At 37.4% G+C, this 16,528-nt stretch overlaps 1 protein-coding gene across 1 annotated transcript in view; it reads right to left on the reverse strand.

Moving 5' to 3' along the window:
* The window catches only part of EXOC4 (exocyst complex component 4), a 795,814-nt gene that overhangs the window by 706,934 nt on the left and 72,352 nt on the right, over positions 1-16,528 (reverse strand). Inside the window, exon 4 of the mRNA XM_079150158.1 lies at positions 1,729-1,913. Within this exon, the coding sequence (XP_079006284.1) occupies positions 1,729-1,913 (185 nt within the window). The remainder of the gene's footprint in view (positions 1-1,728; positions 1,914-16,528) is intronic.

A 16,528-nucleotide genomic window follows, 5' to 3' on the forward strand; every position in this document is an offset into this window, starting at 1 on the left:
TGATTCAGTTCTTCTAACGCTTTAAATAAAGACTTAGATTTCTTTACTTCATTTTTGGTGTTCTCACATTTAATTCACACTTTAGTTCTCTTAGCATCTCTGCCTATTCCATTCTTGTAGCACTCTGTTACTGTTTCATAGAAGCCATACACATGCTGCCTACAACCACAAAAGTTCCATGATGTTCAACAATAAGCATGTATTTTGGAGGCTACATGATTCATGCTGGGCAGGTCTGCTGATCTTGGGTTGGTTGTGTGTCTCTTCCTCCTCCTGGGAACAAAGCCAGCACGGCAATGGCAGAGGCACAAGAGGGCATACTCACCATTTACCAGCACAAAAGTATTTGAAGCCTCTGCTTGTGTTACATGTCCTAATGACTCACAAAAATAAAAGCCCCAAAACTAAAAGTGAGCAAATGCACTTCTCCCCGTGAAGTGGAGAAGGAAGGAGAGGTTATTCCAAACAATAATCTAATCTACTACATTTTCTTTTAAGAAACCTTGAGCTTCAGTTTCCCAAATTTTTTTTTTTTGTTTGCTCTATAAAATTCTTTTAAAATAAATGTTCTTCCTCTGAGACCTCAACATAATACTCATTTTCCCTTATGGCATAGAATTTGACAAGACTCAGTGATTTTGTTTTATTATTTTTACTTGCATGGGAAGAAATCCATTCGACCTGCTATTTACCACCAGACACGAGGACAATCTCCTTACACTCCCACTCCCACTCCCACTCCCACACGTGCACTACTGTCTGCTGAGGGGAAACTCGGAGTTAACCCCATTCAGACCTTGTCTCGACATGAAGTCTCGGGTACACATTCCTACCTGGAACAGGATGTCCCTGGCAAAAGTTTTCATTATGTCCATCTGCTGAAGAGGTACAAATTCCTCTTTCTCTATCAGGGTCTCTGACTAAACTAGAGCTTCACACACAAAGTTAGCACTTTTTGTTCAAACAGGATAGGACTTGAAAGACTTCAGTACCATAGGCACTACTTGCAGTATTCTTCTGGTACATAGGTGGATGAAAAAGCAAAAATATATCTATTTCAGTAGATAATACTAAAATCCCCTCTGAAAAGCATCTATGGCTATTTAAAAGAATTCTGAAAGGATATGTTACTTGCACAGCTATCATATGTCAATAACCCCAATGTTCTCCCATCTTAAGATCTAGGCTTACTACCTACCTGGTCTACACTAATGCAATGAATTTCTTAAGTCTACCCACACTCTTAAATACAGGGCTACACTACAACCAGCCAAGGAGTAAAAGAAAAATGTTCTTTCTGAACCTCTTCTGAACAATTCCACAAGAAAGAATGCCTAAAGCTGAACATAACCCTAAGGATCAAAGAATCTTATAACCTTAGTGCATACAGCTATATTTCTTAATTTAACTGAATTTACTGCTCAATTGAAAAAAAGTTTTTCATCCTTCTGAGACATACAAGAGTATCTCTAATCCAGTATACAAGTAGTCCACAGGAAATTTTTCTTATCCTTATGGAAGAGGTCCACAATAAGTGTACAATGAATGAATCAACAAACTTTGATCTCCACCTCTCAGAACATGGAATAGCTACTACAAAACCATCATCAAGTTTCAGAGACAGTACATTAAAGGAAAAATAAAACAAACTAGAATATACTGAAAACAAAGACTATTTCTTCCAATAATTGCCACAAGACACTGTGACAAAGAGGCACTTTAACCAACCTCAGTTTCCCTTTTTCCTTGTTGCGCTGCACAACTCGGCTGGTGGACTTGATGTACAGGTGCCGGTGCAGTTCATCTATGAGAACCAAGTGGAGGTTCATCTTCTTGCTGTGAAGCTCCAGCCTGAGATCACTCAGTCCTTCCACCTGGAGTAGGGGACCCTCCAAAGACTCTACTGCTGATACCTAAAAAAGTACAAAAGGAAAGCCAATAAAGAACAACTAAATAACCCAGCAACATAGTAATTAAGATTATTTTTAAGGTACTGTGAAAAGGCATATTATGAAAGCCTTATCAGCATACATCACACGTGGTTGAACATCATGTAGATATGTCTAATCCTGCCCTCAACAGGCTCCTCATCTAGCATAAATAAAGAAAAATCTTGACCAAGATAAATATGAAGGCATGTAAAGCACCACAGCTACGTATACAATTTATTTTCACACATATCACACTTATTGCAAGACATGCAGAAAGTGATTTCCCCAAATGATTATATCTCATTCAGATTCTCACAAGAATACCACATGCTAACCATTTAAATCATCTTTTAATCAAAGTTAGCCTTTTAAGACTCAGACCAAATAATAGCATACTATATGAAGGTTTTACAGCTTATTCTTATTGTGCTCATGAGTCAGAGCTTGGCTAACCTAAGTTACATGTGTATCTACATGGATCAGTCTCACTCCCCATATAAACGTACACAGAGAGAAGCGCGTTATTTTACATGAATGCTACAAGTGAAAAATAGCAAATCATTGACTCTCCCTAGCCTGATCCCGCCTGAAAGGATAAATGGAATTTAGATGGTAATAGAAGATAAATTACAGAGAGGGAGGGATAAACTACAGAGAGGGTATAAAGTGGTTTGGAAGATTTTAAAAACAAAAATGATGGGGTTAATCAAATTGGTATAGAAATACCTAAATAAATGGAGAAGGTGAAGGATTCTGGGAACATAAAGGAGCTGACTCTGAAACTGAAAACAATAACTGCAAACAATAACTGTAAAAGAGCACATGATATGATCCCATCTATTCATGTATATAAATAATGTGTGTCCATGTACATATAAAGATTTGTTATATTTTTAAAAGAAGAAAAAATAAAGTGAAAAGTATACTTTGGATATTGTAAGAGAAAAAAGAATGATGAAGAAGAGAAAAATGTTAAAAAAGAAGAAGAACTGAGAAGAAATGATGACAAGTAAACTTGGAGGTGGTGGGGGGGCGGAGTGCACAAGCTCCCTAAGGGGCTAAGATCTGTGACTATTCAACCTCTACACATTCTAATAGGTAATTCTACCCATTACCCACTTTAGGGTGCAACAACTCAATGTAATTATGAATACAAACATGTCCCCAAAATTAGGCATTAATATAAAAATCATAAACAATGAAAGCCAAAATACATTGGTGATTACAAAAGATCACAGATCTACAGCAATTTAAGGAGTCATCTAGGAGTTTGTAGATGGTGAATACAGAAAACTCCAAAGCTGCCAAATGTAAGCCAGTCTGAAATGGTTAAAAAAAAAAAAAAGTCCAATGGCTTAGCCACAAACACATCACTTGTTTTGTGATGTGCTATAATCAAATGTCAGTAGTAAATAAGTTTCCTTAAGTTAAGCAAGAAAGAATCAAGGAATGGAAGAGTGACAAGCCCTGGGCCAGCTCTGCCCTCTGAAGCCCTGCCAGTTCATTTTCACGCTGACTTGCAAGTGCCCCTGCTACGAGAGCCCCTGGCTGTGTGCAAGCTGCCAGCAATTCCAAATGGAAAGGCAGCCTCACAAAATGACCAAAGTGTCCCCAAGGAGGAAAAACAACAAATTCATTTACACTTATGCCCTAAAATGGTTTTTAACTTGGATCTCCAATGAAGAAAAGAGGATGTATTAACCTTCAGTGACATCAAGATCTAGAAAATGAAAAATAATTTGGTAAACCACTGGTCCATCTTGTAGCCTTATCCCACGAGGTAATTAAATCCAGCTGAAATGTTTAAGCTTACAAATCACCCACTGCACATCCACACTTGATTTGTTTGTAGAAATTTGCATGAAGATTTTTAACCCAAACAGTTCGTGTTCCAAATACAAAACTATATGACAATATCAACTTTCAAAACAATCTAATCAATTTTTTTTTTAATTCAGGTATAACACCTAATGCAGTGCCTGGCACACACTGAGTTCACAGAAATTATTTTAAACAATACCTATTTATTCAGTGGCTAAAGAATCTCAGGGAGGATTTACCTAATGTTCCAACAGCATTTTTAGCAAGTGTTCTTGTCTTCACTGAACCACTATAATTGTTTACAGGACAAACTTTCTGAATGTTTCCTTGACCCAAAATACAATTAACACATGTAATCACGTGGAATCTTAGAACTTCAAAGTTTGAAAACCTTGCCACAAAAGGGAATTAAGAATAGTCTCTTATTTCTATTAGAAAATACAGTGTTTTATTTTCTGACCTTCACCTATTAAAGAATTTACTAAAAGAAAAATGATTAAGTAACCTATTTTTAGAAATATACATAACTAAGACTGCATTTTTAAATATATGAAAAATAGTTATAAATTATTTCACTGGGTTAGTCAGTTTTTCATCATTGGGATAAAATTCCTGAAATAAACAACTTATAATAAAGAGGAACATTTTATTTTGCAACATAGTTTTAGAGGTTTCAGTCCATGGTGTTTGGCTCTTGTTTTGAGCCTGGGGTGGCCCAATGTATCATGGCAGGAATGTGTAGCAGAGGAGCTCTGTTCACCCCTGGAGGCTGGAAAGTGAAAAAGAGGAAAGGGTCAGGGTCTCAATACCCCATTCAAGGGCGTGCCCCCAATGACCTAATTTCCTTCCATGAGGTTCCACCCTTTAAAGATTCTACCTCCTCCCAAAAGGCACAACTAAGGCTTGCGACTAAGTCTTTAGCATATAGGCTTTGGGGAAACATTCAAGATCTAAACCACAACATTGGATTTTCCCAATTCAATGACTACAGAGCACTTTCAAAATGATACTGATAAAACATCAATAGAAATTTTAACAGATGCAGTTGGATTCAACTAGACAGCAACAAAATGAACTTAACGGAGTAGTGGCTATAAGAAATTATCAAAATCTGGGCCTGGGATGTAGCTCAATGGTAGAGCTCTTACCTAGCATGCATGAGGCCCAAGATTCAATTCCCAATACTGGGGGGGGGGGGGGGGACGGGGGACACTAAATCAATGCATAAGTGTGATAGGTAATTTGGATGATGTCAAATATAAATACTGAAATTATAGGACAAGACAGGGCAGATGAAACAGAGTAAATTAATAGGTGCTGCCTATGTATTTATTTATAGAATCATTTATGCCCTAAATGATCTCTAATATGAACTCTTACAATTCTCCAGTATGCCACACCATTTCTTCAAGTTAGAGTTCTATATCATGAGAAGAGTCAACTAAATATATTTGGAATTTTTCTTACATATATTCTTAAAAATAAACTTTGTAGGAAAAAAGATACTATTAGCAGGGAATATTTTTACAGAACATTTAACTACCATCTAACAGAATATCAGTGTTTTAGTCAACACAGTTGGAAACTGTTCATAAAGATAACAGAAATCTGGTTTAAATTGGAAAACAAATATTTCTTTTAGGATTATGAAGATAAACAAACATTCCAAAATACTTTAATACACAATATTGAAGAGGACAGCATGTTTTGCTACTATAACCTATCTGAAGAAGACAACAAATTTCAAAAAATGTTTCTGTAACACAAAAATTAGGTCAACCACATAGTTAAAATGTACACAATCAAGAATTTTTAAAAAGTTTTTTGCCTTGAATTGAGATACAGGTCTACAACAAAGGAAAATATCTGTGATTAAGAACTACCGTACCCATAAATTCTGTTCCAAATTTGATTTTTCAATTAATTTTAGTATAAAGTACAGGAAACTGCTATTTCATAGTTAAGTGCTTATCTTCAGCTAATCTGACTCAAATCTCTAGTTAAAAATATTTAATTTAGTAGTTTCTACAATGAAGTTTGCCATTCTCAGCAGCTCCTTCACTGAAGAAATCCTATAAAAGAAACTACTAATCTTTTCATTTTTTAATTTGGGAAAGGTGAGATGCACAAAGATAAATGATAACAATAACCATTTTTCAAAATAACTAAGTTCAATCTTAAAAAATTAGAAATTTTAAGTAAATAAAAACCAATCTGGTACTCACTTCAGCAGCACATATACTAAAACTGGAATGATACAGAGATTAGCATGGCCCCGAGCAAGGATCACATGCAAATTCATAAAGCATTCCATATTTATGACACATGCCTATAATCCCAGCAGCTCAGGAGGCTGAGGCAGGAGGATTTTGAGTTCAAAGCCAGCCAGCCTCAGCAAAAACAAGGTACTAAGCAACTCAGTGAGATCCTGTCTCTCAATAAAATTAAAAAATAGGCCTGGGGATACGGCTCAGTGGTCAAGTGCCTATCATTCAATCCCCAGTACCCTTACCCTGGGGGAGAAAAAAAGGAGGTAGAGAGGCCTGAGTTAGCACACTTGCTCTTTCTCACCATGTGATATCCTCTGCCGTGTTAAGATGTCACAAGAAAGCCCTTACCAGATCCCGATACCAATCTTCTGGAGTGTGAGAAATAAACTCAATTCTTTATTAAAAAGAAAAAAAAAACCTGATAACTAAACAATATGCTAGTGAGAGAACGTGCTTATTTTGACACCTTTGTAACCCAAGAATGCATTGCTATTGTTGAGTCCAAAATAAATATTCCTTGCAGGACTTTGGTAATTATGCGGTTAAAAAAATGGCTTGACAGTTTTCAATAGGTCTCTTTTGAATAGTAAGTCTCCCTTAGGGAGGCATTTTTCTAGTAAGACAATAGAACTACTCTGAAAACGTTATCACCACCCAACTTACAAATGCAATAAAAAGACATGAAAATAGGCTACTACAGAGAATTGATACCTAGTCCCTTCCTCCACGTATATAAGATCACACAAGTTAAACAAACCTTTGAACGATCTCAACTAAATAAGAATATTAAAAAAAAAAAAAAATCTTTGGCTATAAAACTATAAAAAACAGAAAAACTGCCTTGGAAAACCAGATTGACTTGGTGCTCACATAAAATTGCTCTTGGCACTCTACCCTTTAATTACTAGAAGGTAACTCTCAGTGGCTTCAGGCAAGGCTGCTCTGGTGGCCCTGACCCCCAAGTGTTTACCTTTAAGCTCAGGGACTTTCAGAGAGTCCAAGACTCCCTATGAGCTCCCTGTGATTCAGACCCACTTCTAAGCAAGCAGGGAAGACCTTTACTATGCATGAAACAAGAATCCCCCAATCCTTCCTACCAAACACTACTACTCTGCTATACCTTATTTGCAGAAATTTTGACCTTTATCAGATAGGAACTGGTAAAACATACTGAAAGCAGTTTGAAAAAACAAAAACCAAATATGGTATCTTTCCTGTATTAATTTGAACAATATAAAATGTGTTTTTACAAGTCAAAAATGATCAAATATTGGCTATTTCATATGGTTCAACCTGTGAAAGTTGTCAAAATCAAAATGAAGTCACTTATGCCAAACCCTAACAAAATGGAATCAGGAGGTCATAAAGGAGGAGCCCTTACATGCACATCCTAAAATTAAAAACTGCCACATGACTCTATGAAACCACAACCTCACACATAGGCTACTTTAAACTAAGAATGCTTCCGCCAGGACATGTGCCAAGCCCTGTTTGTTTAAACTTGGACTAAAGTCTCTTTCTACAAAACAACTTATGTAACCTTCCTCATTTTACTTTAAAAACCTTTTCCTTCCTTTCCATCACTGGATGTGCCTATGATTCATCACAGCATGTGTACCCTGGATTATAATCCCATTCATTCTCAATTAAATGTATTGCTTTGGACAGCTACTCCCTCTGCTGTTATTTTAGCCTGATAAACCTAACAGTTTTAGGAGCAAGTCTAAATGCTTTGGTATCACTGGAATTTTACAGCACTCTTGTAGGAAATCTTGACCTTCATGGAACCCCGTGTATGTAACCAATTCAGATAAATTAAGAACAATTTTACTAATAGAACATAATACCATATTCTATGTACGTGAAATAGAAGTGCAAGCAATAAACCTATGTTCACAAAAATCCCAACTCTGAAATATAAACTCAATACTATCATCCACTTTACTTCTGTTTGTAGTATGACACCAGCTAGGACAGAGGATGGACTGATCTTCAAACAAAAATGTTGGTGGCGGGGAGTATGGGACCTGCAGGGGAGAATTAAGAGAATCCATTCACGGGTCATGGCTATGGTAAAGTTTTGGGGGAATGTTGGAGAACTCAAAGGAAAAACAATGTTTGATCCCAGCGTCACTAGAGAAGACTAAGAAGATGTTTTGGGCTCCCTATGGCTCAGCTTTGCCACTGTCTGAAGGCCTCAGGCTATTGACAGTCTGGTACTGAAGACAGACTTCCCTAGATAGCTGCATCACCAAGCAAGGACAAGTGCCTGGAGCAAGAACACCTTTTCCCCCTACCTCCTCAGCCCATATGCTAATCAACACTGATCAAATCAGGCAATCAAAAATGCCCATTCTTAAATCAGTCTGATAACACAATATTGATCAGGCCCATTCAGGTGCCCCATCTCCCTCAGGAAACCAATTCCTATAATGTAGACTCAGCAGTGCTCTCACCATTAAAAACAGGATGCAGTCTACCTCCATTCTCCCTTCATTACTGCAAGGGTTATTGCATGTTTTTATTTAATAAACCTTCATCAGCTCAAATGAAGGGTTGTTATTAGTTCAGCTAACAGCCAAATGATAATGCTCCAGAGAGATATCAGTGCTTGTTGGTGCATTCACAAAGAGAGGAGAAGGGCTGAGGTCAAGCATGTGTCAATGTAAATGAGGCAATATTAGGTACTAACGGCTTAATGCAATGGACTGCCTGGGAGATAATGGAATTTACAGGATAAAGCAAATGAGATGAAGTTATTGATAAGTGAATGAAAGGAGGGGGGCCTGTAAAATAAAGTGTTGTCAAAGAAAAGATCTTTTACCTGTGGATTTCTTCATTAAAGTACCATCAAATCTATCTTAGAAAACAAAACTCAAAAGAAATTAAATGGGACTTCTAGTTTCATGAAAGGTCTAACCCCATTACTGCCATCAAAACAGACTTGTTTTAAAAGCATTCCATTCTATTAAGCTATCTTTAAGTTTGCCTTGGGTTCCCTCCGCCCTCCTTGGGCTTTTTAAATTCTTCTATAGAACACTGGGTATTCCACCACAAATTATTCCTATATTTTATTAAAGTGAAAGTATCTTCTTCTAGCTTTTGTTACTGACATAGAGGCTTGTGGTCTTCTGTGAAATTCCATCAGTCAGGCTTCACAGAATGGTAGTATTGTAAGGCCCCCAAAAAGGAAACCCCAACTCTGTCCCATGGATGGACGGCAACCCCAATCAACCGCAGGAGGCGTCACGTGATGCAAACCGCAAGAGGTGTTTATTCCAGCGCGCTGGGACCCAACTCGAGGAGTGGAGTCCCTAGCAGAAAATCTTGTAGGTTTATAAAGGCAGAAACCACACATCGGGAGGGGTCGCACATGAAAGGGAAAAGGGGGACAAAGCTGCCGGGAAATTTCAAAGGGGGGTCTGGGTTTGCTGATAGCATACAACATGTTTCACAATGTTTTACAACAGGGCGTAGATTCTGGTCAATAGTTTCTGGTAATCATTCTGTTTGATCACTATCTGGCTATCTGGCTCAATTTACCCTTTTATTCTCTGTTTGGGGCTGTTTCTTGGAACAGCTTTAAGGGCTTTGTTCCCATTCCTGGGAGGGTGACCTTAGGGAGTTGAGATGACTGGGAGGGTGAACTTAGGGAGTTAAGATAACTGGGAGGGTGACCTCAGACAGCTTAAAAAAAATGTCCATTCTTTCAGTATCTAGTGATGAAGTTGAGGGAGACACAGAAGGGCTTAGGCAGCCAGGGCAAGATGGTGAGTGAGGAAGTCAGCAGGACCAGAACAAAAGGAGCACAGAAAGGACCTTCTAATGAGGTCAACGTCCTGCTTGACAAAAGTTCTCCCGGACACAAATGGGGAACCAAATCAAATAGACACTCCCATACTTAAGCTCCAAAGGAGAAGATTCAACAGAAAACCTAAAATAGACACATGGACACGGGGGCACCAATCAATAATAGTGAGGCAAGTATGGACAGGGGAGGAGATAAGGAAAGGAGGTAATTCCAGAGATCATAAAAGAACAAGTCAAAACTCTCCCACTGGACTCCCAGTTCCAGGGCCCCTTCTCCTCAGAGAAGTCTGTATCTGTCGCTTTTGCAATAACCCTGCAATTTGCTTGCTATCTGTGTCCTGTTCTTCAATTTTTGGCTAAGCAGAGACAAATCCAACACCAGTGGATTGTAACAAAAAGTAAGGTTTCTGGTTGTTTCTGTTTTATTTTGTTTTGTTTTGTTTAGTATTTAAGCTACCAGAGATTGAACTCAAGGATGTTCTACAGTGAGCTATATCCCGTCATTTTAAATTATATTCTGAGACAGGGTTTTCCTAAATACTCCAGGCTGGCATCATCCTCATGTCTCAGCCTCCGAAGTAGCTTGGAATACAGGCATGTACTACTGTGCCTGGTTAGAACTTTCTATTGTATAAGAGCTTAAAGGTTGATGAAACTGGGCTTCTACCCAATTCCATGGATTAACATTTTTTTAAAAAATGAGAACCAATTAAACAATTAAATTTTTTTAAATGAGGCCCAGAATGGCAACTTGTTTCCTTCAACTTTATTTTTCTTCCAAACTTCAAAGCTAATATATGCTCAATTGCAGTGAGCAAGCTTTGCATTAATATAGACTGAACATGTTTGTAGCTTTCCACAACATCAGAATTTAGTTTATAACAATAAATTCACATGCTATTCCACTATAATTTTAGGTTAAGCAATCACAAGTTCTTTTATTCCACTCCAATTTTAATTCCTAATATTTATACCACTCAAGTCACAAGTGACATATGCACACTTAAATTCAGAGGTTAAAAAAGACTAAGAAAGGGTTAAGGAGGCCACAAAGTGACAGGATGTTCTGCAAAGGCAGAGAGCAATAGGGATGCAAAGAGTCCCTGGAGGTGGTCAGATAAGGTTTTAAAGAACCAGTTCCACAGAGTTGTCAAGGCAGGGTTCAGAGGGAGGCACTTTCAGATTGTCAACTTAAAAGTGTCAGCTTGGAGTGGGCCTTGCATTGACATCACTGGCAGAAGAAACCATGCTGAGCTGAAGTCAGGGATAGAAAATTGGAGGTTTACTGCTGTGGTGATTTTCCTCAGCTAGGCTCATGATAAAAGACCAGTGCCAGTGTGTCCAGTCCTGGAGGGGGCGGGGGCTCTTCCTTTTATGGAGTTTTAGGTAAGGAGGCTAACATTTGGTGAGGGTGATCTGTCCCTGCGTCTGATGTTTCTGATATGATCTGGGATGCCCATGTGTCCAGGTGCTCCTGATTTAATTTGATAAATGGCACTAATATGTTATATATCAACTTGTGCCTTATGGTAGTGCTGGGCAGATGGTAGTTGTTTATTTGTACAAACAAGGTATAGCATCATTCTACCTTGGCACTCATGCTAAAATGGAGTAATGCATGGCAAACTTAATTCACAGTTAGGCACAGCCTAAAAACTACTATTCTATTCATCATGGAGTAACTCAGAGCCTGCTCTTTACATCAACCAACTTGAAAGACACAGTAACTCACAAAGGAAAAGATCATCCATAATCTTACTCATCGTATATAATAATATATTTTTAATCTGATTCCTTCCGATCATTTTGCCATTCAATTTTTACAAAAGTGACTACTTTTAAACATGCTTTTTATCATTTGGCAATACATTGGGAACATTAGCTCATTCCTAGATATCATATGACTTTTAGTATTTGTGGATTATATCACAAATGACTTAAAATTCCCTAGACTTAAGACTTAAGTTACTGTGATTTTTTTTAACTTTCATATCTTTCATAAATATCCTAGTGTATATATATATATATATATATATATATATATATAAAAACACAGAATAATTAAATTCTTAAATTTTTCTTCAATGTAAAAGTCTCCAAGTCGAATTCCAAGTCCAAAATTACACTCACATTTAGGGAGGCATAAAGTCAAATTAAGAAGCTTATTTATTCAAAAAGGCTTGATAGCAGATCTGTTCACAATTACATTGTTGATGAGATTAACTATGCCTAACACCTTATAAGACAAGAATTGTAAATTGCTCACAGAAAAGCTTCTGGGAAAAAAAATTCTTCCTTACTCCAAACCTCATGGACCCTGCAATTCCCAGTTTTCCCAGTGCTCTATAAATAGAGTATTAAAACCTAGGTTTCTCCACCAAAATATAAGAAATCCTAGGAAGGACATTGTCTTTTAACAAGTGTCCCAAGTCACTTAACCCATCATCTTATTTGTTATTTTGAGATATGAAAAAGTTACAGAACAATTCTCTTCTTAAACAGTTGGCAAAGAAGGTCTCTGAGAATCACTTCAAGGTCACACATAAATCAAGACAATTTGACTCACACTCTGCAAGAGCCCCAAAGTCTTTAGAAATGCTCCGCACTCACCCAGCCCTTTAATAACATGAACTCTAAACTCCCACAAAGGAATGCCAGAGGAATATGACTTCTTCCATTTTAAGAGTGAAGCAACCACAATTATTTGTATTGGGATGAATCTCAGAGAAAACAGACTTCTATAACAACGTTCTCTTATCATGTCAAGCTAAGCAAAAGCTACTGATCAGCATTCTCAAACCAATATCAAGTTGAGTCAGAAGTCTCCTATCAACAAGAGTTGTCAATGCTGCAATTTACACAAATATCTGGTTCCCATCTGGCCAGAGACTGACCAATTGAAAACCTGTTTCAGAAAGTCTATATCAGATTGAAAAAAGAAGTATGATGGATGACAGCAAATGACTTGGGCATTGTTCTTGACCTAGATAAATCCTCCTATGGACTATAGACTTATGTGTATAAACACACATATGTGGTTTATCTGACTAAACAACATATGAACACTACTGAAGGCAGCACCAGAATAGAAACGCTGCTCAATGTAAACAAGCCTAAGACTCTTTCCACTCTTTTTCTCCCTAGCACTGGGTAGTGGTTATGATGACAACAATGTCGATGCCATTATAAGTTTGTATACCGCTTTGTATCTTACGAAACATTCTTCCCATAAAATATTTCATTCTCATAACCACTTGATAATGTAGACATGATATTTGTATCTCTTCTCTACAGATATGATATCAAAAAACAGAAACAGTGATTTGCCCAAGCTGCACAGCACTAGTAACTTGTTGAATCAGGACTACAATTGTGAATTTCTTGCATTTAAATCCACTTTGTTTCCATGTTGCCACCCTGCACATAGCCACGTCAGTTAATAAATCTGTGCCCCAAGTTCAGTTCATTAAAGCCCAGATAAAGACCCACAGCAAAGATGCAAAAGCAAGATCATTAAGATGACATCTCTAAAAAGTACTAAGTCAGTCCAAACCTAAAGAATCATCTAATTTGATTATTAAACTAAACTCATTTGACCAAATAATCAGACAATAAAATCAGAATAAAAGCTAAATACTCATGAGCTCTATTCCAAAACTACAAGAGAGGATGGCAACAAAGCATTTTCAAACAATATTTCTACATAAATGTGAAGATCATCATGTGATGTCTGTCTTACAAAAATACTGTGTTTCTGACTACTTAGAGCTGGTGTTAAATCAGGACAATGACAATGACTTTTTCTCTATTCCATGGCACAAGGTAAACCCTATACCAATAGTTCCAAAGTTGTCTGCACATCAGTATCACTGATGAGAATATCAAAAATTGAAGCCAATGGCCAACCATCCCATACTACGAGAGATTTTGATTTAATCAGTCTCGATGTGGCCTGAGCTTCAGAATAGTTGGAAGAATTCCTAATGTGCAGTTTAGGAATAATTGCCTTACAGCCATGCCAGCCAAATGAAAACTGAAACCTTATAAGGTTTAATGCAATAAAATAGAATTTCTATCAGCTTTAAAATAAAAGAGGAAAATGAATAGCAGATAGAAAAGCAAAATAAAGGAGAAGGAAAACAAATACGATATCCAGGTACCTATCAAACAGTCTGTTTTCTAGAAATTATAGCTTTCAAAAACAAATATAAATAAAAAAGGGCTTTGAATCACATGAAAAAGAGTTACTACAAAGCTCTGTACTTGTACTCTATAAGACAAAAATCCAGCTAGTACAAATCTACTCAATTAATTTGGGGCACAAAAACCAAGGTTACTCACTCAATAACTTTATTTTCAGCTTTTTCCTAAATCATTTTGAAGAAAGAATCAGACAGAGGTGTCCGAGGGAATGAAGGGGATTCCAAATGCAGCTAAAAGCAACAACAGCTGACCACATGACCCCAGGACCCCTGTCTCCCTCTTACTGCAAGTTTCCCCACTGCACTTATTATGAGATGAGACACTTTTGTATTTGTCCACCATCTGTCTCTCCTTGCCAGAATGTAAGCTCCTTCAAGGTTAAGGCCACATTCACAGAAAACACATACCAAACAAGAGAAGTGATCAACAACTGCATCATCACATGTTAAAGACCCAATCATTTCTCCATCTATTGAAATACATACTAGATCATTTCCTGATAGGTTATTACTAGGGAATATTGGCCTCAGTCTTTCAAACTGATATCCTACAGTAGGATCAAATGTGATTTAGGAAAGGCTATTTATTGTTGATCACTGATACATTTTTATCGTGTTGTGGGTTTCTGAAAAATGACAGAAACACTTTCAGATTAAGTTCAAAAAATTCACAGCTCCTGATATCCATAGTGCTTTCACCTCAATACTATCTCATTATTATTCCCAGAATAATGAGAAAAATCATGTTTGTGAGATCTCAGAAAGTCTAAACCCAGGGGTGTATGTTTTGCCCTTTGTCTTCTTACTTGTACATTCATCATTTGAAAGTAGATGCGTGATCACCCCTTCCCTGCCTATAAGGAAGAGAAAGTAAGTTCAGCATATTAAGTAATGACACAGTTTCCTTGCTAAAAACAGGAACAACTTCACTGATTCCTTGCTATCTAAACACTCACAGAAAGAATAGATTAACATCAACTAACACTAAAATCAATAGTTTTTGTTTTTGTTTTTTTTTAATATGGAGTCTGACTATATGGTTCATACAAGCCTTGAACTTGCAATCCTCCTGCCTCAGCTTCTCCTGAGGAGCTGGGGTTACAGATGGGTACTACCATACCTGGCTAAAATTCAACACCCTTCATAAGCATTTTCCAATAATGAACAGGTTTATACCTAATAACAATAATGTCCAGTAGATTAACACACTTACTTACCTAAGAGTAGATTTTACAAAAAGCTGATCTGGGGAGTTTACCAACAAACTACATTGCTTAAAACTACCCAAACAAGGTGGGCGGAGAGCTCATCCTGTAGAGTGCTCGCCCAGTGTGTGCATGGACTGGGGTTAAAATCCGCGGCACCTGGGAGAAGAACCAATAAGCCGAAAACTATACAAACAAAGAGTCTCCAAAGAACACATACTTCATATAAGATGAACAGGTCATTGATGACACAGAGAATCTGAAATTCATCCATGCCATATTCCAAAAATATGGCACAGAACTTTGAGTCTATATTGCCCATCTGTGCATGTGTTAAAGCAGACCGTAATTGCTTTCTGAGAAAAATCCTATCTCTAGCTGTAGGACTTCCATTAACTACAGAGAAGCACAGGTGGGCTTGTCACACCACTGATGTAACCAAGCACAAGTGCTCCAGCCTGCATTTGCCATCTCCATCACTGAGTCTGACAACAGAGGCTGAACGTAACCACTGTCACACACAGCCCCATGCCATCACTCATGGGCCAGCACGCAAGGTCTACAGGCATATGCTCTAGGTCCCCATCACCATTGGGACTGCCAGAGTTGAAGGCCCAGCAGACCTCACCCCAGCAGATGCCTATTCACCAAAGCTGGAGGAATCTAAAATTCAAGCTCTATAAAGAGCCTCCAATTTAAAACCCAAAAAAGAAAAATCTTAAGCTTTTTATAATTGATATTCTATTTGCATTTTTTTAAAATTTATTTTATTTGTTCTAATTATTTGTACATGACAGTAGAATGCATTTATACATTTTGATAGATCATACAGAAGTAGAGTAAATCTCTCATTTTTCTGATTATACATATTGCAGGATCACATCGGTCATGCAGTCATACATGTATATGAGGTAATAACGTCTGTTTCATTCTACTATCATTCCTTTCCCCATATCTCTTTCCTCCCTTCACTCCCCTCTACCTAATATAAAGTAACTCTGTTCTTCCCTGTCTACCCTTTACTGTGAATTAGCTTCTACATAGAGAAAACATTCAGTCTTTGGTTTTTTGGAATTGGCTTTTGCCATGATATTCTCTAACTCCATTCATTTATCAACAAATACCAGAATTATTTTACTCTTCTTTAAAGTTGAGTAATATTCCACTGAGTGTGTACACACACACAGAGACATTTTCTTTATCCAGTCTTCTGTTGAAGGGCATCTAGGCTACTTCCACAGTTTAGCTATTATGAATTGAGCTGCTATAAAAATGTGGCTGTGTCAACT

This window comes from Sciurus vulgaris (genome assembly GCF_902686455.1).
Source record: "Sciurus vulgaris genome assembly, chromosome: 8".
NCBI lineage: Eukaryota > Metazoa > Chordata > Mammalia > Rodentia > Sciuridae > Sciurus > Sciurus vulgaris.